The sequence below is a fragment of the Dama dama genome, chromosome 10, assembly GCF_033118175.1.
Source record: "Dama dama isolate Ldn47 chromosome 10, ASM3311817v1, whole genome shotgun sequence".
Classification (NCBI taxonomy): domain Eukaryota; kingdom Metazoa; phylum Chordata; class Mammalia; order Artiodactyla; family Cervidae; genus Dama; species Dama dama.
In genome coordinates this window covers 1,875,681-1,897,161 of record NC_083690.1, presented here as the reverse complement: position 1 = coordinate 1,897,161, position 21,481 = coordinate 1,875,681, and the positions used below count along the sequence as shown (strand labels likewise).

At 54.8% G+C, this 21,481-nt stretch overlaps 1 protein-coding gene across 2 annotated transcripts; it reads left to right on the top strand.

The window, feature by feature from the left end:
* The first annotated feature begins 258 nt into the window (after positions 1 to 258).
* IL9R (interleukin 9 receptor) lies at positions 259 to 18,904 on the top strand. 2 transcript variants are annotated; one of them, XM_061152380.1, is made up of 9 exons: positions 259 to 335; positions 5,196 to 5,297; positions 5,573 to 5,684; positions 5,762 to 5,940; positions 6,424 to 6,569; positions 6,870 to 7,071; positions 7,495 to 7,600; positions 8,841 to 8,925; positions 12,032 to 18,904. In XM_061152380.1, exons 1-9 carry the CDS (start codon positions 308 to 310, stop codon positions 12,371 to 12,373), a joined length of 1,302 nt encoding a protein of 433 aa, XP_061008363.1. In that variant the 5' UTR covers positions 259 to 307; the 3' UTR covers positions 12,374 to 18,904. The 2 variants fall into 2 exon arrangements, with proteins under 2 accessions (XP_061008363.1, XP_061008364.1); XM_061152381.1 differs by lacking the exon at positions 5,196 to 5,297 and having other exon boundaries at positions 264 to 335.
* Positions 18,905 to 21,481: the final 2,577 nt, after the last annotated feature.

The window sequence follows — 21,481 nt, the reverse complement described above, 5'->3', positions numbered from 1 at the left end:
AGTGAGCAGCCCCGCTCACCCAGCAGTCGATGGATGGTCCCCAGGCCCACGTGTGGCAGCCTGCCGTCCCTGGGGGTGGAAGGTGGGGTTTATGGTGGGTGCTGGTCCCCTCTCGCCCCCCTTAGGCCAGCCGCCGCGCTCTGTGCTCGTGGTTTCAGATGTGGGCGGCCTGTGTCAGCCTCCCGCGCGAGGCTCACGTCACTGGTCGGTGCAGTTATCTCCTGAATCAGGCAGAGGGACTTTGCTGCAAGTGCAGGGGCGGCCGGGTGACAAGCCACCTGCAGGTCTTGGGAGCATCACGCCTGCCATGGGCGCCGGCAGCTGCATCTGGAGAGGTGAGTGTCGCCTGGGGTTCTCCACTGCTCAAGTCAGCGTGGACTCTGGGGGACGGGGCAGGTAGCCCGCCAGCCCCGAGCTCAGGAGGAGCGTGAGGGCCACGTTCAGAAGGGCGGCAGGGCGTTTGGGAGGCCACCCTGGTTCATCAGCTCTGTCCTGTCTTGGGCATGTCCTGGCGACAGACATGTGCTATAGGAGTGGCGGGTGTCCTGGCCTGGCCTGTAAGCATCGTGGGTGCCACTGGGCAGTGGGGAGGGCGCTGAGCTCGTCAGGTGGAGTTAGCGGTAGGGTGAGGGCCAGGGTCGTTCCTGCCCTCTTGGGGGCAGCGCGTGGGCATTCTAGGGTCAGGTGGCCTCAGCTCCGACGACTGTGAGTGGAGACTGTGTATGGGTTCAGTCCTGGGGCTGGTAAAGTCCCTGCTCTCGCGCATGCCTTTGAGAGGCTTTAGGTCTGAAGAGGAGTCTGTGGACTCCCCTTGGGACCTGTGGGCAGGGCAGCAGGAGAGGGCAGGCTTCCAGGAGGGCTACGCAGCTAAGAAGACAGGCAGGAAGAGGGCTCGTGCTCGAATGTTCCAGAGCCCCCTCCCAGGGGCCCAAGGGGTTAACATCATTTTCTCCAGGCAAGGGCAGGTCTGGGGAGGGTCAGGATGTCTCTTTAGTTGGGAGCAGGTGGGAGAGCACAGCATGAATCAGACGCCCTGCAGGAGCCTGATGCCAGAACTGCGGATGTCCAGCGCGGGCTGCTGGCGGGGCCGGGTGGGTGCGGGTGGACGGAAGGCAGCGATGGTGGGGGGAGAGTGAGCGGCTCGTCCCGAGGCCCTCTGTCCCTCCTATTCCCAGCCTCAGCACCCCCTGCCCTTTGTCCTGGCTCCTGCTCTCTGGGCCCCGTCCACCCCAGGCCCCCTGCATCCCGCCCTCGCCTCGCCCTGGCTCTGGCCTAGCCTTTCCGTGTCCCGGGATGTCCACCGCCCTGAGGCATGTGCCTGTCCCGCTCGGCCATCCCAGGACAGGTGGCGAGTGTGCCTTCTCGCTGGCCGGCCTCCCTGCCCTGAGGGCCCCACTCCCTGCCCTTGCCCAGCAGGGTCCTCGGCCCTTTGCCCTGGGGTGCTGGGTTGCTGTGGGCGCCGGGTCTCAGGCCCACCTCCCCCGGGTCCAAGCTGCCCCGGGAGCCAGCCTCTGGATTCCTTCCTCCCATCCCAGCAGTGAGGGCAGTGGTGGACCAGTGTCATTTCAACCGCAGCCTCCATCCCACCCCCTGCATCTGCTGCCTTCTGGGATGGGCAGGGAGAGTAATGGGGTACCCCTCTGTCCCCATGAAAAAATACTGAATGTGTGAAAGGGGACAGGAAGTGGGTGAAGCCAATCTGGAGGGTGTGGTGCAATGCATAAACCCCGCCCTGCAGGCGTCTCACCTGGTGGGGCCTGGGGGAGCTGACCCTGGGAGGTCCCGGCAGGGGTCCAGCTGCATGGCAGCCTACGACTTCATGGCAGGCCGGGCTGGTGGGCTGTGGGCTGGTGGTCATTTGGCCAGACCTTGATGCTGAGGCCAGGGAGGAAACAGGGTTGGGAAAAGGGGCCTGAGCGCTGTGTGCTGAAGGCCGTGTCCAAGACCCAGTGGGAAGGGACGAGCCGGGTGGGGATGTCGGCCCGGCCCCCGCAGGACTATGTTGCAGCCGCCCCGCGACCTGTCTCCTCTGGGTGTGATTGGGCCTCCCTGGGGCCATCCCGGTGCCTCTTCCAGGATCAGGGAGTAGCTGCTGGGCTTCCTACCCCACCTGGCCCAGTGTCTGCTGTCAAGGATGGGGCGGCCCTGCCTCAAGGGCAGGGGAGGCTTGCAGGCTTGTGTGGAAACTAGGGGGATGTGTGCCCAGTCCAGGAGATGGTGCCCCCGATCCAGCCAGCCTGGGGTCTCTGGCCCTCAGCCTGCTCCCCTGTACGGAGCACAGTGACGGCGCCGCCTCGCCCGGCTCGCTGGGTGTGGACAGTAGCGCTGAGCAGAGGGAGCGTGGGGCCTCCCTGCAGATGGCTGTGGGCTGCTTGCCCTGCCCACCTCTCCCCGGGGTGGCTCCAGGCCTGCCACTTGGCACGAGTGTCCTGTGTGGGTCTGTCCTCCTCACGCCTGACCCGGGGGCCGGCTGAGCTAGGAGCCACCCACTCCGTGCTCCTGAGGCAGCCTGTGGCCCTGCTGGCCGAGGTCTCACAGATGCAGTCGTCCCTCCATGCTGTGGCTATGGCTGACCACGCTGGGGCCTGGGCCAGCTCTTGCCTGCAGTGGCAGTGTGCCCCTGCCTCCTAAGTGCCCCCTGCCCCCAACATCCTAAGTGCCCCCTTCCCCCCACATCCTAAGTGCCCCCTGCCCCCACATCCTAAGTGCCCCCCACCCCCCACATCCTAAGTGCTCCCTCCCCCCACATCCTAAGTCCCCCCTTCCCCCCACATCCTAAGTCCCCCCTTCCCCCCACATCCTAAGTGCTCCCTTCCCCCCACATCCTAAGTGCCCCCTGCCCCCCACATCCTAAGTGCTCCCTCCCCCCACATCCTAAGTGCCCCCCGCCCCCCACATCCTAAGTGCTCCCTTCCCCCCACATCCTAAGTGCTCCCTCCCCTCACATCCTAAGTGCTCCCTCCCCTCACATCCTAAGTGCTCCCTGCCCTCACATCCTAAGTGCCCCCTTCCCCCCACATCCTAAGTGCTCCCTCCCCTCACATCCTAAGTGCTCCCTCCCCTCACATCCTAAGTGCCCCCCGCCCCCCACATCCTAAGTGCCCCCCGCCCCCCACATCCTAAGTGCCCCCTGCCCCCCAAATCCTAAGTGCCCCCCTGCCCCCCACATCCTAAGTGCCCCCTTCCCTCCACATCCTAAGTACCCCTGCCCCCCACATCCTAAGTGCCCTCCACCCCCCACATCCTAAGTGCCCCCTTCCCCCCGCATCCTAAGTGCCCCCTGCCCCCACATCCTAAGTCCCCCTTCCCCCCACATCCTAAGTGCCCCCCGCCCCCCACATCCTAAGTGCCCCTTCCCCCCACATCCTAAGTGCCCCCCGCCCCCCACATCCTAAGTGCCCCCTGCCCCCACATCCTAAGTGCTCCCTCCCCTCAATCCTAAGTGCTCCCTCCCCTCACATCCTAAGTGCCCCCTTCCCCCCACATCCTAAGTGCCCCCTGCCCCCACATCCTAAGTCCCCCTTCCCCCCACATCCTAAGTGCCCCCTGCCCCCACATCCTAAGTGCTCCCTCCCCTCAATCCTAAGTGCTCCCTCCCCTCACATCCTAAGTGCCCCCTTCCCCCCACATCCTAAGTGCCCCCTGCCCCCACATCCTAAGTCCCCCTTCCCCCCACATCCTAAGTGCCCCCCGCCCCCCACATCCTAAGTGCCCCTTCCCCCCACATCCTAAGTGCCCCCCGCCCCCCACATCCTAAGTGCCCCCCGCCCCCCACATCCTAAGTGCCCCCTGCCCCCACATCCTAAGTGCTCCCTCCCCCCACATCCTAAGTGCCCCCCCGCCCCCCACATCCTAAGTGCTCCCTCCCCCCACATCCTAAGTGCTCCCTCCCCTCACATCCTAAGTGCCCCCTCCCCCCACATCCTAAGTGCCCCCTGCCCCCACATCCTAAGTGCTCCCTCCCCCCACATCCTAAGTGCCCCCCGCCCCCCACATCCTAAGTGCTCCCTCCCCTCACATCCTAAGTGCTCCCTCCCCTCACATCCTAAGTGCCCCCTTCCCCCCACATCCTAAGTGCCCCCTGCCCCCACATCCTAAGTGCCCCCTGCCCCCACATCCTAAGTGCCCCCTGCCTCCACATCCTAAGTCCCCCCGCCCCCCACATCCTAAGTGCCCCCTTCCCTCACATCCTAAGTGCTCCCTTCCCCCCACATCCTAAGTGCCCACCCCCCCCCCCCCCCCCCGCATCCTGGTGCTCCCTCTGACCCTGTCTCAGGCTCCCTGAGAGCTGGTTCCCTCCATCCGTGACTGCCCTGGCGGTTTGTGGCAGATGATGCTTTAGTCCAGGGGCGGGTGAGGTCTTCCTGCCTGTTGACCCGACAGGGATCTGTCCTGTGGGTCCATGAAGAGGCTGTGGGGGGCGGGGGAGGGCGTCTGCTGCTGGGAGAGTGGGTGCGGGCTCTGAGTGCTTCCGTGCTGCGGTCTGTGCTTGTCTGCTGCTTTTCTGAGTCCTTATCACCCATCAGGCTTGCATAACCAGGCTGGCCCTGCTTCCTGCGAAGGAGCTATCAGTATACTATCTGGGGCTGCAAAAATGGGGTGACAGGGCGTCAGCAGCCTGCTCACCCCAAGGTGCTTCCTCGCACACAGCCCCCTGCACTGGGAGCCCCACCCCAGGGTGCTGTCCTCTGTAGGGCTCCTCTGGACAGACCTGTGGCAGACAGTGTGGGAGGTGCTGGCGGGTGTGTGGACACCCGCTGCCTTTCCTCTGCTGTCCTGGGGCAGAGACCTGGGACCAGGGACCATGCCCCGCCTCTCATGGGTCTGGTGGGAGCTCACGTGGATGGTACAGCTTGCACAGTCAGCCCAGGTGTGACACCAGGGGCTCCAATAGATCTGCCCTTGCGTTGTCGTCCACAACCATGCTCCCCCAACCCTGCCTCCCCTGTGGGAGGGACCTGGGGCCCAGGCTCGGAGCGTTGCCTGCTGGACAGACCTGGACACGTGGCTGATTCAGAGTCCAGCGACCTGGGAGGCCTGAGCTTGAGCTCCTGCTGGTGCCGCTCCCCTGTGGTGCTCAGCCTCCTTCACGGGATGGGATGAGGGGGCAGGTGGTGACTTGCTTGAAGCGCCCCCCCACAGTGCCACCTCGGGGGGGTGCTCTCTACATGGCCCTTCAGCCCAGCCTTTTCCAGGTTGGACCTTGCAGAGCGAAGTTCTGATGCGAGAGGCGGGCATTTGCTTCCTGCTCTGCGCCTGGCTCGGCCTGGGGGTCCCTGTCCTGGGGGACAGAGGAGGTGAGGGCTGGCTCAGGGTGTGGGGAGTGTGGGTGCAGAGCGTGGCAGGGTCTGGGCTGCTGGTGCTGGTCTTCCGCAGACCAGTTGGAGCTTCGGCCTCACCTGGGGCACACGGTCAGAGCCCGTCCCCTCGGGGCGCCCAGCCCCGCCGTGGTCACCTTGGGGCTCCTTCTCTCAGGCCTGCCCTGTCAGAGGGGGTCAGCGCCAGGCCCTCCCCCTCCCCTGGCCCTGCCCCGAGGCAGCCACGGTGGACTTGCCACGGTCGCTGTTCCCAGGGCCAGGGCCTGGGGCTTTCACCTGCTACAATAACAACATCCTCAGGATTGAGTGCCGCTGGCCTGGCCCAGCGCCAGGCCAGGGAGCCGGCTCCTGGCTGCTCTTCACCAGGTGAGGCTGGAGGGCAGGGAGGGCAGGAGGCTGGAGGGGGGCCATGGTCCCTTGGTGCCCACACGCGTCCTTTCCAGCAACCTCGCGCTAGGCAGCGAGCACAAGTGTGTCTTCTGGGCCGGTGTTTGCACTGTGGAGCTGCCGCCCGAGGAGGTCCTCGTGCCTGCTGACAACTTCACCATCACCTTCCACCGCCACGTCTCTGGGAAGGAGCAGGTCAGCCTGGTGGATCCACAGTATCTGCCCCGGAGACACGGTGAGACCTGGGTCAGGCATGTTGACGGGGATCCCCCTGACCACAGAGCCCACCGCCCATAACCCCCGCCACCCAGTCAGTGCTCCCGGTCCCTGTGGACAGATCCAGGGCTTGCAGCAGGTGGGGCCCAGGGGGCGGGGGGCGGGCCCACTGGTTGCTGGGGGGCTCGGGTCCGTAGGAGGATGGAGGCGCAGGGCTTTGAGTCGGGGCAGGAACTGCAGCGTGGGCCCCTTGAAAGGCACTTCAGGCGCACCAGGAAGAATGTGCAGCAGCTGCTTAGATTTGAGACACGCCTTCACTGCCTCGGGTTGGAGGAAGTCATAGCTGTCTCATCCCACCTGGGCCTTCTCTGGACCAGTCTCCCAGTGAGGCCTTGCTCTGAGAGGGCCTCGGTCACACCCTCATCTTTCCCGGGAATCTTTCTGATCCCCAGTCTCGGACGTGCTGACCCACACACCCTCACGTGGCTTTGTCCTGTTTCAGTGAAGCTGGACCCCCCCTTGGACTTGCAGAGCAACGTCAGCTCTGAGCACTGTGTCCTGACCTGGAGCATCAGTCCTGCCTTGGAGCCGCTGGCCACGCTCCTCAGCTATGAGCTGGCCTTCAAGAGGCAGGAGGAAGCCTGGGAGGTAAAGCTGGGTCGCCCATCCTGGGGCCCGTCTCTCCTGGAAGCAGCAGGAGACGCTGCTCTTCCCACCCAGGGTGCTCTCACCTTGGAATTACGAGGAAGGCAGTGATCAGAGCCAAGGCTATGTGAGTGCAGAGTGTGTGTGTGTGCGCGTGTTCACAGGGCCTGCCTGTGTGGATGAGTGTGCAAGCAAGTGAATGGATGTACGCGTGCGGACAGGTGCAGTGTGCCCATGTGCGTGTCCTTGAGGGCTGACGACCCAGTCTCACCACCAGCATCTCCCGACTGTCCTTGTCCCCAGTGGGCTCGGCACAAGGATCACATCGTTGGGGTGACCTGGCTCAAACTTGAAGCCGCCGAGTTGGACCCCGGTTCTGCCTATGAGGCCCGGCTGCGCGTTCAGATGGCCACCCTAGAGGGCGAGGTGGCAGAGGAGGAGGGATATGACGGCGTGTGGAGTGACTGGAGCCAGCCTGCCTGCTTTGCCGCCCCCTCTAGACGAGGTGGGCGCTGCCGTGGCTGCTGCCCCCGGGGTCTGGGTGGGGCCCCTGCCTGCCTCCGAGTGTCCCACCTTTCCCCCTCCTACCCCCTCTCCCTGAGGTGGTCAACAGGGTCAGCTTGGGGGTCTCCCGGGAGCAACTGTGGCCCCAGGCCCCGCTGCTGCCCATGGAGCCAGGTGTGGCCTCGTCTGCTTAGGGTGGCCTGGCTGACCCCCTGGACGGAGGTCCTGAAGGATCGCAGGCAGACCCTGTTGACCCTGTGGATGGAAAAGGCGAGGCCCGGGGGTGGGTGCCTCACCAGGGTGCTCTTGCCGGCATGAAACAAACCTCCAGGCCTGTCACGTACTTTCCCTGTGGCCCAGGTGCTCGTCTGGATGCCTTGCCAGGTGAGTCAGAGGGACACAGCCCTGGTCCTTCTCGCCGCAGGTCGCCTGGTCCCTGCTCTGGGGCAGGCCGACAGCACCCTGGTCGCTGTGTCCATCTTCCTCCTGCTGAGCAGCCTGACCTACTTACTGTTCAAACTGTCGCCCAGGTGGGTAGCCAGGGGTGTGTGTGAGAGCATGTGCTTGTGTGCGTGTGATCGTGTGTGGGAGCGTGTGCTTGCGTGCGTGTGATCGTGTGTGTGTGTTTGGGCATGGGGTCAACAGCGCATTGAAGGTCCAAACCTGCAACCCCTCCCCGCATGCTCCTGGATGGGGAGGGGTTTCAGGCCTCTGCCCTGGACCAGTGGGGAGTTCCCAAGTTGCCACGTGCATGGGGGTGGCAGGCAGTGTGTTTCCAAAGAGCCCTGGAGGGACCCAGAGGCAATGGGCTGTGGTCTGAGCCCTGTCTCCTGCCTCTGGAGGTGTCAGCCCGTTGCCTGGTGTGGGGACAGTGCGGGGCATCTGGTTTCCATGGGCCCCTGTCCCCAGCCCTGGGGGATGCCGCTGAGATCCAGCTGAACGCCAAAGGCCCTCCTGAAACAAGCTATCACATGGTCAGGTGACAGGGGTGCAGGGCTGGCCCTGCAGGAGGCTGGCCGGGTGTGGACAGGGAGCAGAGAGGGCGAGAGGTGGCTGGACAGAGAGAAACCCTGGGCGAGGGAGGGGTCAGGATTTTCCTTGGGTCAAAGGAAAGCCCTTGAAGCCTGGCCACACGTGATGTGACCTGGCTGATGTTTTGAGAGAGGAAGTTCATGGTACAAGTGAGGAGGAGGCCTGCGGGGCAACCAGCAGTGGTGTCCAGATGGAGGCAGGTGTGGGAGCTGGCAGGAGAAGCAGAGATGGAGCAAAGGGGAGGGAAGTGCCAGGGTCTCAGGAACAGAAACTGACGGGACGTGCGGGTGCATGCAACGTGACCTGTGGCCCTTGAGGCCAGCCCTGGTGTGGGAAATCCGGCCAGGCCCCTGGGGAGGCTGCTGAGGTTGACCTGGACCTGCTGGGTTGGAGCCCAGTGTGCCGTCCTCAGGGGAGGACCATTGGGTCCTGGGTGGGTAGATGCTCAGGAAGAAATCAGGCGGGCTTCCTGGAGGTGCTGCCTCCCTCTCAGACTGAGGACAAAGCTGGGCACCTCCACTGCATGGCTTGGTATAACTCAGTTCTGTGGGGTCACCTGCGCGGGGGCCACAGGTGCCAGGTGTCAGACCTGGACCCAGTGAGGGGAGAGCGCACACAGGGCAGGGACAGGCCTGCTGCCAGAAGGAGCCGAGGTCCCTGCAGTGACTGCTGGAGCGGGGCTGTGAGGAGCGCCTGGCCAGGTCTCTGCAGCCTCTGACTGCTGTCTCCTGGCTGCAGGATGAAGACAGCCTTGTACCAGGATGTGCCGTCCCCAGGCCCATTCTTCCAGCCTCTGTACAGCGTGCACAACGGGGACTTCCAGGTTTGTGATCCTGCGGGCCAGGGCTGGGGGTGGGGCCGGGGTGCCCAGATGTCCGGCCTACCCAGGATGTGGGCTTGGGTGAGGCTTGGGGGCCTCTGTCAGTGCTTTGAGCTTTTTTAGTGTATACAGTGGCCTGTAGAGTATATATATAGATATGTACACACTGACTCAAATGGGCAAGAAGAAAATTAGCTTTGTCGTCTTGCTGAGTTCTTTTTCCTCTTGTGTCTCTGATTTCATTGCTGATGGAAAAGCGTGAAGATTCTTGTGACATTGCCTCTTCTGGTTTGCAGTAGCCCTTTGAGGTGCCAGCTCGGGGGGCTGTGTCTTCTGCTGCCCTGGGGCCGTCCCTGGTCCCTGGGCTACTCTGGTGGCCACTGTGGAGGGCCTGGCCCCTCCAGGCCCGCTGGGTGGTGTGATGAGTTGATCTCCCACCCCTGACATGCTGCCCTTGTAGGCCCTCACAGGCCATGCTGAGGACAGCCTGGTGGCCCGCGGTTCCTGCTGCTGGCCGGGTTCCCCTGCCCCACAGGCGGAAGGAGCAGCAGGGGAGCGCTACGGTGGTCGCTGGTGCCACTGTCTCGGGCCCCTTGCTTTGTCAGAGGATGTCTGGGTGTCTGCTGACTGGCTCTGCCCGGGTTCTCCCTGCTGGCCCTGCACGGCTGGGTTCCGCCTGGCCCTTTTCTCTCTTAACAGAAAGTATGGTTTTTAAGGTTGTCATTGAGAGAGACGATTTGGAGCTGAAAGCTGAGCCCTTGATCAGGGCTGTGGGGCAAAGGTTACCCTGAGCTCCCCTTCTGGGCTGTAGCCACCCAGCCCCTTGCCTGTAGAACCACAGGAGCCGCCGGGGGTTAGTTAGACCCCCCAGGACGTGGTCTGGAGCCACGGACTGGCTCTCCAATGAAAGGTGTGTGTGCTGCACTCGATGGAGATCCCTGGCCCCACGTATGAAACAGCTTCTTAAAAAATTCATTTCCATGATGGTTGGTCATAGGGTATTGGCTCTACAAGAGGACCTTGCTGTTTATCCGTCGTGTATGTAATAGTTTGTGTCTGCTAGCCCCAAGCTCCCAGAATATCCCTCCCCCACCCCCTTGGCAATGACAAGTGTCTTCTATGTCCAGGAGCCTGTTTCTGTTTTGTAGACACGTTCACTTGTGTCGTATAAGTGATCACACATGGTATTTGTCTTTGTCTGACTTATTTCACTTAGTATGATAATCTCTGATTGCAACCGTGTTGCTGCAAATGGCATTATTTCATTCTTTTTATGACTGAGTTATATTCTATTGTGCGCGTGTGTACACACACACACACACACACAAACATCTTCTTTATCCATTCACATATTGATGGACATTTAGATTGTTTCTATGTCTTGGCTATTGTGCATAATGAACAGTGAACATTGAGGTACATGTATCTTTTTTAAAAAAATCATATATTTTTAATTGGAGGGTAGTTGTTTTACAATATTGTGTTGGTTTCAGTTATATATATATATATATATATATGTATGCATGTCCCTTACCTCTTGAAACTCCCTCACATCTCCCACCCCTCTAGGTTGTCACAGAGCATCAGATTTGAGCTCCCTGCCTCATGTAGCAAAGTTATACCAGCTGTCTAATTTTACACATGGTGATGCATGTATCTTTTTGAATTAGAATTTTGTCTGGATATGTGCCCAGGTGTGGGATTGCTGGATCATATGGTAGCTCTGTTTTTTTCTTTTAAGGAGCATCCATAGAGTTTTCTGCAGTTGATGACCAGTTTATTCCCACTAACAGTGTAGGAGGGTTCCCTTTCCTCTACACCCTCTGCAGCATTTATTGCTTGTTTTATTTATTTTTGTATTTTTGTTTGTGCTGGGCCCTCGTTGCTGTGTGTGTGCTTTCTCTGGTTGTGGTGAGCGAGGACTACTCTCTGTGGCTTTGTGCAGGCTTCTCCCTGCAGTGACGTCTCTTGTTGGGGAGCATGAGCTCTAGGCCCGTGGGCTTCTGTACTCACAGTACGTGGGCGCAGTAGTTGTGACGCACAGGCTTAGTTGCTCCATGGCAGGTGCGATCTTCCTGGACCAGGGATTGAACCCACGTCCTCTGCATTGGCAGGTGGATTCTTATCCACTGTACTGCCAGGGAAGCCCTATTTGTAGCTTTTAATGATGGTCATTCTGACCTGTGTGAGATGGTACCTCATTGTAGTTTCTATTTGCATTTCTCTAATAATTACTGATGGCGAACATTGTTTCATGTACCTCTTGGCCATTTGTGTTTCTTCTTTGGAGAAATGTCTTTTTCAGTCTTTCGCCCATTTTTTGACTTTTTCTTTTTTGATGTTGTTAGTGAGTTGTATGAGCTGTTTGTATATTTTAAAAATTAATCCCTTGTTGGTCACATTGTTTGCAAATATTTTCTCCCAGTCTGTATGTTGTCTTTTCATTTTGTTTATGGTTTCCTTTGTTGTGGAAAAGCTTATTAGCTTGATTAGGTTGCATTTGCTTATTTTTATTTCTGTAGTCTTGGGAGACTGACCTGTGAAAACTTTAGTATGATTTATGTTAGGGAATGTTTGGCCTATGTTCACTTCTAGGAGTTTTATGGTGACATGTCTTATGTTTAGACCTTTAAGTCATTTTGAATTTCTTTTTGTGTTCATGGTGAAAGGGAGTGTTCTAACTTCGTTGATTTATATGCAGAAACAGCTTCCTTTTGGAGGTGGGGGGCCTCCTATGGTCCCACAGAGGGGTCCAGGTCTGCTGACCTTGGCCCAGAGGTGCTAGGCCCAACAGCACCGCGTGTGTGCATGTGTGTATGTGTGTGCGTGTGTGTGCATGTGTTTGTGTGTGTGTATGGGTAGTGGGGTTGGGGTGAGGGGCCCGTATCTACAGTCTGGCTTAGGTCTCTGTGAGCCCCGGGCCCTGTGCGGGGGGTGTGGGGAGGGAGGGGGCCTGTGCCGAGGCTGGGCTGGCCCGTGGCGGGTGGACAGGGCGCTCTGGGCCTCTGGGTGTGGCTGTCTGGAGAGCTTCGTGCAGAAGGGGCGGCTGCTCCCATGCTGAGTCCGGAACACGCCTCCTGAGGCCTGCCCTCCTGCTGCTCTATTCTAGACCTGGATAGGGGCCTGCGGAGCCGGCCCAGAGGCCGGCCGGGACCATGTTGGCCCCCCACGAGGAGCCCTCCTGGAGGCCCGTGTCCGGGAGGCCGTTGCTTTGCTGCACTGTGACCCAGCGGATGCCTGGCCGTCGGCGGGCCTGGAGGAGGAGGGTGGCCCTGGGCCCGGGCTCCCAGCAGGTGTGCTGCCAGCGGGACACGTGGAGCAGGCGGCGCCGTCGCCCGCCTACCTGCCTCAGGAGGACCGGGCCTCTGCGGGCCACCCCTGGCTGGCGCCCCCCCAGTGTGAGGGCATCAGCGGCGACTACTGCGCCCTGGACTGCTCTGCGGGGAGCTGACCCCTGCCTTCCCGGGAAGCGTGGAGCTCTGCGCCCCCCCCAACACCGCCACCGCCCCCCACCCCCCGTGGCATTTTCTGTGACTGGTCGAGCCTGGATTCCCAGCCGGGAGGTGCTGTGTGGACAGGCCCGTGGTGCTGCAGCCTGTCCATTCTGCAGCTCGTGGACCAGCGGCCCTGGAGCTGACCTGTGACCAGCACTGGACCTCCTGCGCAGGACCACCCATGCAGTGGTCAGGTGTCGGGTCTGGGTGGAGGCAGGTGGGCTCTCCCCCCACCCCACACCTGTGGGCCTGGGCCTCTGCCCTCAGCGTCCCGCCATCCTGGCCCCCATCCACCATTCCCCTCCCTGCTTCCGGGCTTAACCCCAGGCCCCTCGGAGAAGCGAGGTGTTGGGCCCACAGCCTGTTCTGCCCTCAGCCCCTTGAGAGGCCAGTCTGGGCCCCGTGGACACAGGTGAGATGCAGCGATGAGGCTGAGGGTCCGCTTTCTGTGCCTCCCTGGGCTCCCTCCCCTACCGAGATTAAAAGGGACGAATGGCTGTTTCAAATTGCTGATGGCTGGGGGGCGGGCCCAGAGGACATGGAGGGGAGCTGCGGTCTGCTGCTCGGGGTTTATGGGGGTGCTCAGTGACCAGCTCAGGGAGGCCCCCCTGCTCCTCCTCCTCCTCATCCTCCCAGGGGCCCCAGGAAGCTGCGAGCTGTGGCCAGAGCCCCAAGGGTCAGGGCCAGAGTGACCGCTTGCCGTGGCCTTGGTCTGTGACCTTCTGTCACCTGCCTGTCACCTTCTCTGTGGTCTGGAGAAAGGGGGGCAGGGCAGAGGGCGCCTGTCTGTTCCCCGGTGCTGCTGCAGCAGCATACCAGAAGCTGGGTGGCTTAGAACAGCAGAAATTCATGGTCTCGCAGTTCTGGGGGCCGGAAGTGTGAAATCACAGTGTTGGCGGGGCCGCGGGGGTACCAGCGAGGACCTGACTCAGGCTGTGCCTGGCTTGGGTGATTCCTGGCTTGAGGCTGCACAGCTCCAGCCTCACAAGGGCCCTGACTTCTGTCCAGGGCCCCTCTTTATACCAGTGTCATCACAGTGGATCAGGGCTGACCTGAGAGACTTGCTCTATTTTGGCTGAATTATGGGCTGAGACCCTGTTTCTATAAAAGGTCATGTTAGCAGGTACTGGAGTAGGACTTCCCCTTTCTGGGCAGCGTCCCTGCCTCTGCTAGACGTCTCTGAATCCTTGCTGGTCCTGGGGTGCCAGGGTCCCTCCGGGGCCTCCCTAGCACTCTCCCTGGGCCTTACACACAGACCCTGTCCCGTCTGACTGCGGGACTTGGCTCTGGCACTGGGGTCATCTGTTTAGCAAGGACGGCCGGGCCTGCCCTGAGGTTGGAAGTGCTGACGTATTGCAGGTGGGATAGATGGAGGCCTGTCTCCTGGTTGCTGGGCCGGAGAGGCACCTCGCTGTGTTCTGAGCAGAGAGAAGCAAAGCTTCCCCAGGTCCTGAAGGCACAGGTCCCTCTGGCTCAGACAGGCCCCCCACCCCGCCCCACTGCATGCTGTGGAGCCCTGAGGTTTGTGGAGAGCCACAGGCGGGACCAGGCAGGACCCCAAGTGTATCTTTAGTTTCCAGAGAGTGGAGGTATGTGGACGGAAGTGAGGCGCAGGCACCCTCTGCTCTAACCAAGGATAAAAATACCAGTGTGAATCCACTTCCTAGAGCCGGCCCTGGGGAGCCCCAGGCCAGTGTATTTATAGTCGCATCTGTGTGGCTCCGGCGGCACATGTGGACCTGAGACCGGCAGGCTAGACGGCTGGGCACGGTGTTCGTTTGATTCTCACACTTGGTCCTGCTCTTGCCTGAGTGAGAAGCCACTTTTAGAGGCTGGTGAATGCAGATGGGCCATGCCTGCCCCTCAGGACAACCTGAGCCAGGTGCCTATACACAGTGAGGCTCAGGAAACACTCATTTCCACCTGTTCTGGGAAACGACCCTTGGCAACTGCACACTGAGACCCCATGAGCCCTGATGAGGGGTCGCAGATCCCCACGTGTCTGTGAAGGAGGCCGGGAAGGCGGCCTGGGACTTGACGAGGGAGCTGCCGGAGGGAGGAGCTGAGTGACAGTGTGGCCGGGGCATGAGTATCCAGAGGGTGGCGGGCCGGGCCCCGTGGCAGCCGGGCCGTGGCCGGCCCTGAGGCTCTGCCGAGGCGGGGGCTGCCTGGGGGGCTCAGGGCGCTGTCTCTCTGGCTGTCGATGCAGTGAAGTTTATATAGGATGGAATGAACCGTTTTAAAGTGTAGGCTCCTGTGACATTCAGTGCGTCTGTCCTCTCTGCAGCTGTCACCTCTGTCTAGTTTTCACGCTGAAGGGAAACCCTCTAAGCACCCACCCCCTCTCCACCCTCCCTGTGACCTCCGGCCCCCACAGCCCACTTTCTGTCTTATGATTTACCTACTGTGGATATTTCATACAAACGGCGTGGTATAGTACATGGCGTTTAGTGTTCTTTTCTTTTCCTCTTAGTGTAGTGGATCTGAGGTGTGTCCACATTGTAGTGGACAGTCTATGGACAGACTGCACGCTCGTCCTTAGACAGATGTTTGGGTTATTTCCGCGTTTTCACTCTTGGGAACTGTGCTGCTATGAAAGATACTGTATAAGTTTTTGTTTGAATACCTGTTTTCAATTCTTTGTGTGTGTTCCTAGGTTTATACTTGATAGATTATGTGTTAACTCTGTGTTCATCTTTTTGAAGAATTGCCAAACTGTTTTCCTCAGTGGCTGCAACGTTACATGCCCATTGGCAGTGTACTATGGCTCCATGTTCTGCATATTTTTTTCCAGCTCTTGTTAGTGTCCTTTTTTTTTCATTTCTTTTTTTTCCTTTTGTGAATTAAGTTGTTTTGATAACAGCCATTCTAATGGATGTGAAGCGGTGCCACACTGTGGTTTTTATTTGTGTATCCTTGACAGCTAATGATGCTGAGCAGCTGTTCGTGCCATCTGTGTATCTTGTTTGGAGATAAGTCCTTTGCCCATTTTAAATTTGGGTTGTTTATCCCTTTGTAGCTGAGTTGTAAGAGCTCTCTGTATATTCTGGATACAAGATGCTTATCAGACTTGTGATTAGCAAATATGTTTTTCTATTCTGTAGGTTTTTTTTTTCACTTTCTTGAGAGTATCCTTTGAAGCACAGAAGCTTTAAGTATTTGTGAAGTGCAGTTAATTTATGTTTTATCTTACTGCCTGTGTTTTTGTTGTCATACCCAAGAAGTCATTGCTAAACCCGGTGCCAGTGAGCATGTGAAAAGATGTTCAGCATCACTAGCCATCAGGGAAGTGAGAAAACCACAGTGAGAGGGAATTCCCTGGCGATCTTGTGGTTCGGAGTTTGTGCTTTCACTGCCAAAGACCCAGGTTCAATCCCTGGTTGGGGAACTAAGATCCCGCAAGCCTCACGGCTCAACCCACACAAACAAAAACAGAAATAACCCACAGCAAGATACCACTTCGCATCTATTAGAAAAGAAAGAGGAAACTACTGTTGGCAAGGATGTGGAGAAATTGGAACCCTGAAGAACTGCCGTGCAGCATGTGGGGTCTTCCTGGTGCAGTGATGGGATCTGTGTGCCCTGCGTTGGGAGGTGGATTCACCACCATCAGACCACCAGAGAAACCCCTGTGATTTGTCTTTTTATTCTCTTAACAGCATCTTTCATGAGGTAGACATTTTAAACTTTAATAGACAGCATCAGGTTTTTCTTTCTTTCATGGACTAGTGTTTGGTGTTTTATTTAAAAAACTCATACCAAACCCAAGATTATATAGATTTTCTTCTATAATGGTTATGATTTTGCATTTGAAAAATTAATGTTTACGGACCATTCTGAGTGAATTTTTGTGTGAGTTAGAGTATTTGTATCTACATTCATTTTTCTACGTGGCTTCCAGTTGCTTCCTGGCCATTTGTGGACACACTTCCTTCCTCTATTACACACTTCCTTTCTCTCTTAAGCTGTCCGTTTGGCTGGTCACTTGACTAGATTCACATGGGTCTATTTTTGTGCTTTCTGTTCTGTTCTATGTCTCTCTCTGCTCTCCAGCATCACACTCTTCATTTCTATCGCTTTATCATAAGTTTTTGGGTTTGAACGATGGGTTTCTGTAACTTTGTTGTTTAGTCTTCTGTTGTCTCCTTTAGGTTTTGAAACAGTTTGTCAAATATGTTTGGGAGGAATTTGACTGAGATTCTGTTGAATCTACAGAAAGAATGATCCTTTTAACAACATTGAGTGCATTGCTCGTGAACAAGGAAGAGCTCTGTATTTTATAATTTGTGCTCACCTGAGTGTCACTGTTTTCTGCACGCGTGCATATATATATTTTGTAAGCTTTATACTTCAGGGTTTTAATTTTTGTGGTGCTATTGTAACTTTTTTAGATTATACAGATTCCAGGTTGTCCCGTGCATTACTGCTGATATTGCCGTGGTCCCTCTAGACTGCTGTCACAAGCTACCACAGACAGTGGCCCATCCCATGAACAGTAGGAATCTATGTCTCATTGCTCTGGAGGCTGACAGTCAGGGTTGGGGTACCAACCTGGCAGGGTGAGGACTCTCTTTTGGTGGCAGACTTCTCCTTGTGTCTCATGCAGAGGAGAGGGGCTGGGGTCTGTCTCCTTCATAAGGGCACGAGCCCCACTCCTGGGGACCCCACCCTCATGACCTGTCGCCCGCCAAAGGCGGCCCCGCCTACTGTGTGTGGATCTGGGGGCACGCAAGCATTCAGACACAGCACTCTTGAAACAGAGAGTCAGTTGACTTAGGTTGACCTTTACTTTGCTTTTTGTTCCCCATTTTCCGATCAAGGCACAGGACTGGTGGGCTCTACTTCAGTTGGAATTTCTAGATTATGACGTTGAAGAATCACAGCACTGAATTTCAGAAATTCACTAGGACTGTCTGAGGGGGTGAACTGGACACTGCTGAACTGTGAGTGGGACGTGTTGGGCACTGTGTCCTGGAGGACAGCAGGGGTCCCCCCACACCATTGAACTCTGTCCTGTGAGGGGTGCATGGCATTATTTTTAAATTTATCCAAACCAGAATTTATTAAAAATTTACTATTCTGGTTTTTAATGGAAGTATACTCATCATGAAATATTTCTGAAGCAAGTCAAAATTTGATTGGCAGCAGGGAGTCCTGGCATGCTGCCATCCATGAGGTTGCAGAGTCGGACACGGCAGAACAGCAACAAATTGTAATAGTATGTAAAATACTGTCTTTTTGTTAGACATGGAACTCCTACATCAGATGAAATGTTGGGCTGACCAGAAAGTTCGTTTTTTTCCATACAGTGACTCTAGTAGCGCTTAGTTGTGTTTAACTTCATTCAAAAGAAGCAATTTTATTAGACTGTAATGTGACAGCTGTCATACCAGCATGCATTTAAAAATAGCTTACCAAAATTGGTAGATTTTTGTATAGCTATTTTAGTAATGAAAATGGAAGGAAAAAAGCAACATTTTCAGCATATTATGCTTTATTATTTTAAGAAAAATAAAAGGGCAACAGAAATGCAAAAAAGATTTGTGCAGTTTATGGAGAAAGTGCTGTGACTGATTGAATGTGTCAGAAGTGGTTTGTGAAGTTTTGTGCTGGAGATTTCTTGCTGGATGATGCCCTACAGTCAGGTAGACCAGTTGAGATTGAGAGTGATCAAGCTGAGATTTTTTTGAGGACAATCCATTTTACACTACGAGGGAGACAATGGGCATACTCAAAATATCCAAATCAGTTGTTAAACATCATTTGTACCAGCTTGGTTATGTTAATCACTTTAATGTTTGGGTTCCAAATAAGTTAAGAAAACCTTCTTGACCTTATTTTCACATGTGATTCTCTACTTAAACATAAGGAGAACATTCTGTTTTTAAAGCAAATTGTGACAAGTGATGAAAAGTGGATACAGTACAATAATATGGAACGGAAGAGATTATGGGGCAAGCAAAATGAACCACCACCAGCCACACCCAGGTTGGTCTTCAGCCAAAGAAGGTGATGTCGTGTATATGGTGGGAGTGGAAGGGAGTCCTCTATTATGAGCTCCTTCCAGAAAACCAAACGATTAATTCCAATAATGCTCCCAGTGCTCTTCAGTTAGACCAACTGAAGGCAGCACTCAACAAAAGGTGTCTGGAATTAGTCAACAGAAAACAAATAATCTTCCATCAAGATACTGCAAGACCAAGTGTTTCCTTGATGACCAGGCAAAAACTGTTAACAGCTTGGCTGGGAAGTTCTGATTCATCTGCTTTGTTCACCAGACATTCCACCTTCAGATGTCCATGTATTTCGGTCTTTACAAAATTCTCTTAGCGGAGAAAATATCAATACCCTGGCAGAGTGCCAAAGGCACCTGGAACAGTTCTTTGCTCAAAAATATAAAAAGTTTTGGGATGATGGAATTATGAGTTGTAAGTTGCCTAAAAATTGGCAGAAGGTAGTACAACAAAATGAATATGTTGTTCAATAAAGTTCTTGGTGAAAATGAAAAATGTGTCTTATCTTTACCTAAAGACCAAAGGAACCCTTTGGCTAACCCAATATGTAAGTGTAGCTTGATATTAAAATCAGAATGTGTTAAAGGTCAATGAACATTCAGTTGTTAATGGTAAGCCAGCATTTCTTTTTGCAGTTTTGAATTGGTATTGAGCTAGTGTGAGGTGATACCTCTTTAGACTTTTGATTTGCATTTCTCTGGTAATTAGTGATGGTGAGCGTTGTTCTTGTGCGTAATGGCAGACACTAAGACTTCCTCAGAAACACCCTCCTAATCTCCGGCCCATGTCTTCTGGGACTGTTGGTGTTTTTATACTGAGCTGCAGGAGCCGTTTGTTTTGGAGATGAGTTCTTGGGATTATATATGTTTGCAAACATTTCCCCTCTACTTAGGGTTGTCTTTGTCTTTCCTTTAGGGTGTCCTTTCCTGTGCAAACTTTTTAAGGGATAGTTAGTTCCTGTTTTCTTATTTCATGTTTATTTTTCATTATTCTAAGAGGTGGATTGTAAAAGAACTTGATGTAATTATTGGAAAAGTGTGTCTTTTCTATATTTTTCTCAAGAATTTCACGGTATTCGAGTTTCCGGTAAGATCTTTATACTTTGTGGAGTTTATTTTCGTGTGTGGTGTTAGGGAGTCTTCTAGTCTCCTTCTCGTTTTCATTAAGTAACTTCCACACTATCCTACATCACGGTTGTTACCTGTTTGCATCCTGGGCATTGGTGCAGGAGACTTCCCTCTTCTCCACATCCTGGGCAGCACGTGTTGTTTGTATTGTTTTTGATGATGGCCATTCTGTCTGGTGTGAGGTGATTAGTCCACACACTTCTGATTTAATAGTGAGTGGAGTGGGTTTCCCTGTGCTTGTTGATCTTTTACAGGGTATAATTTACCACTTGAAATTGGCTTCTTGAAAGTGTGCACTACTTTGAATTCTTTTTTTTTTTTTTCATTCATTTGTATTAGTTGGAGGCTAATTACTTTACAGTATTGTAGTGGTTTTTGCCATACATTGACATGAATCAGCCATGGATTTACATGTGTTCCCCATCCCGATCCCCCCTCCCGCCTCCCTCCCCATCCCATCCCTCTGGGTCTTCCCAGGGCACCAGCCCTGAGCACTTGTCTCATGCATCCAACCTGAACTGGAGATCTGTTTCACCCTTGATAGTATACTTATTTCAATGCTATTCTCTCAGATCATCCCACCCTCACCTTCTCCCACAGAGTCCAAAATTCTGTTCTATACATCTGTGTCTCTTTTTCTGTATTGTGTATAGGGTTATCGTTACCATCTTTCTAAATTCCATATATATGCGTTAGTATACTGTATTGGTGTTTTTCTTTCTGGCTTACTTCACTCTGTATAATGGGCTCCAGTTTCATCCACCTCATTAGAACTGATTCAAATGTATTCTTTTTAATGGCTGAGTAACATTCCATTGTGTATATGTACACAGCTTTCTTATCCATTCATCTGCTGATGGGCATCTAGGTTGCTTCCATGTCCTGGCTATTATAAACAGTGCTGCGATGAACATTGGGGTACGTGTGTCTCTTTCAGATCTGGTTTCCTCAGTGTGTATGCCCAGGAGTGGGGTTGCTGGGTCATATGGCAGTTCTATTTACAGCTTTTTAAGGAATCTCCACACTGTTCTCCATAGTGGCTATACTAGTTTGCATTCCCACCAACAGTGTAAGAGGGTTCCCTTTTCTCCACACCCTCTCCAGCATTTATTGCTTGTAGACTTTTGGATAGCAGCCATTCTGACTGGCATGAAATGGTACCTCATTGTGGTTTTGATTTGCATTTCTCTAATAATGAGTGATGTACTCTGCATATAAGTTAAATAAACAGGGTGACAATAAACAGCCTTGACGTACTCCTTTTCCTATTTGGAACCAGTCTGTTGGTCCATGTCCAGTTCTAACTGTTGCTTCCTGACCTGCATACAGGTTTCTCAAGAGGCAGGTCAGGTGGTCTGGTATTCCCATCTCCTTCAGAATTTTCCACAGTTTATTGTGATCCACACAGTCGAAGGCTTCGGTGTAGTCAATAAAGCAGAAATAGATGTTTTTCTGGAACTCTCTTGCTTTTTCGATGATCCAGCAGATGTTGGCAATTTGATCTCTGGTTCCTCTGCCTTTTCTAAAACCAGCTTGAACATCTGGAAGTTCTCGGTTCACGTATTGCTGAAGCCTGGCTTGGAGAATTTTGAGCATTACCTTACTAGCGTGTGAGATGAGTGCAACTGTGTGGTAGTTTGAGCATTCTTTAGAATTGCCTTTCTTAGGGATTGGAATGAAAACGGACCTTTTCCAGTCCTGTGGCCACTGCTGAGTTTTCCAAATTTGCTGGTATATTGAGTGCAGCACTTTCAAAGCATCATCTTTCAGGATTTGAAATAGTTCAACTGGAATTCCATCACATCCACTAGCTTTGTTTGTAGTGATGCTTTCTAAGGCCCACTTGACTTCACATTCCAGGATGTCTGGCTCTAGGTGAGTGATCACACCACTGTGATTATCTGGGTCGTGAAGATCTTTTTTG

Excerpts from the sequence above, each read along its gene's own strand:
- IL9R (XM_061152380.1), top strand. The coding sequence starts at position 308 with ATGGGCGCCGGCAGCTGCATCTGGAGAG. Across the intron at positions 5,685-5,761 it reads TCCTGGCTGCTCTTCACCAG|CAACCTCGCGCTAGGCAGCG; the intron begins GTGAGGCTGGAG and ends CGTCCTTTCCAG. Across the intron at positions 6,570-6,869 it reads GGCAGGAGGAAGCCTGGGAG|TGGGCTCGGCACAAGGATCA; the intron begins GTAAAGCTGGGT and ends CCTTGTCCCCAG.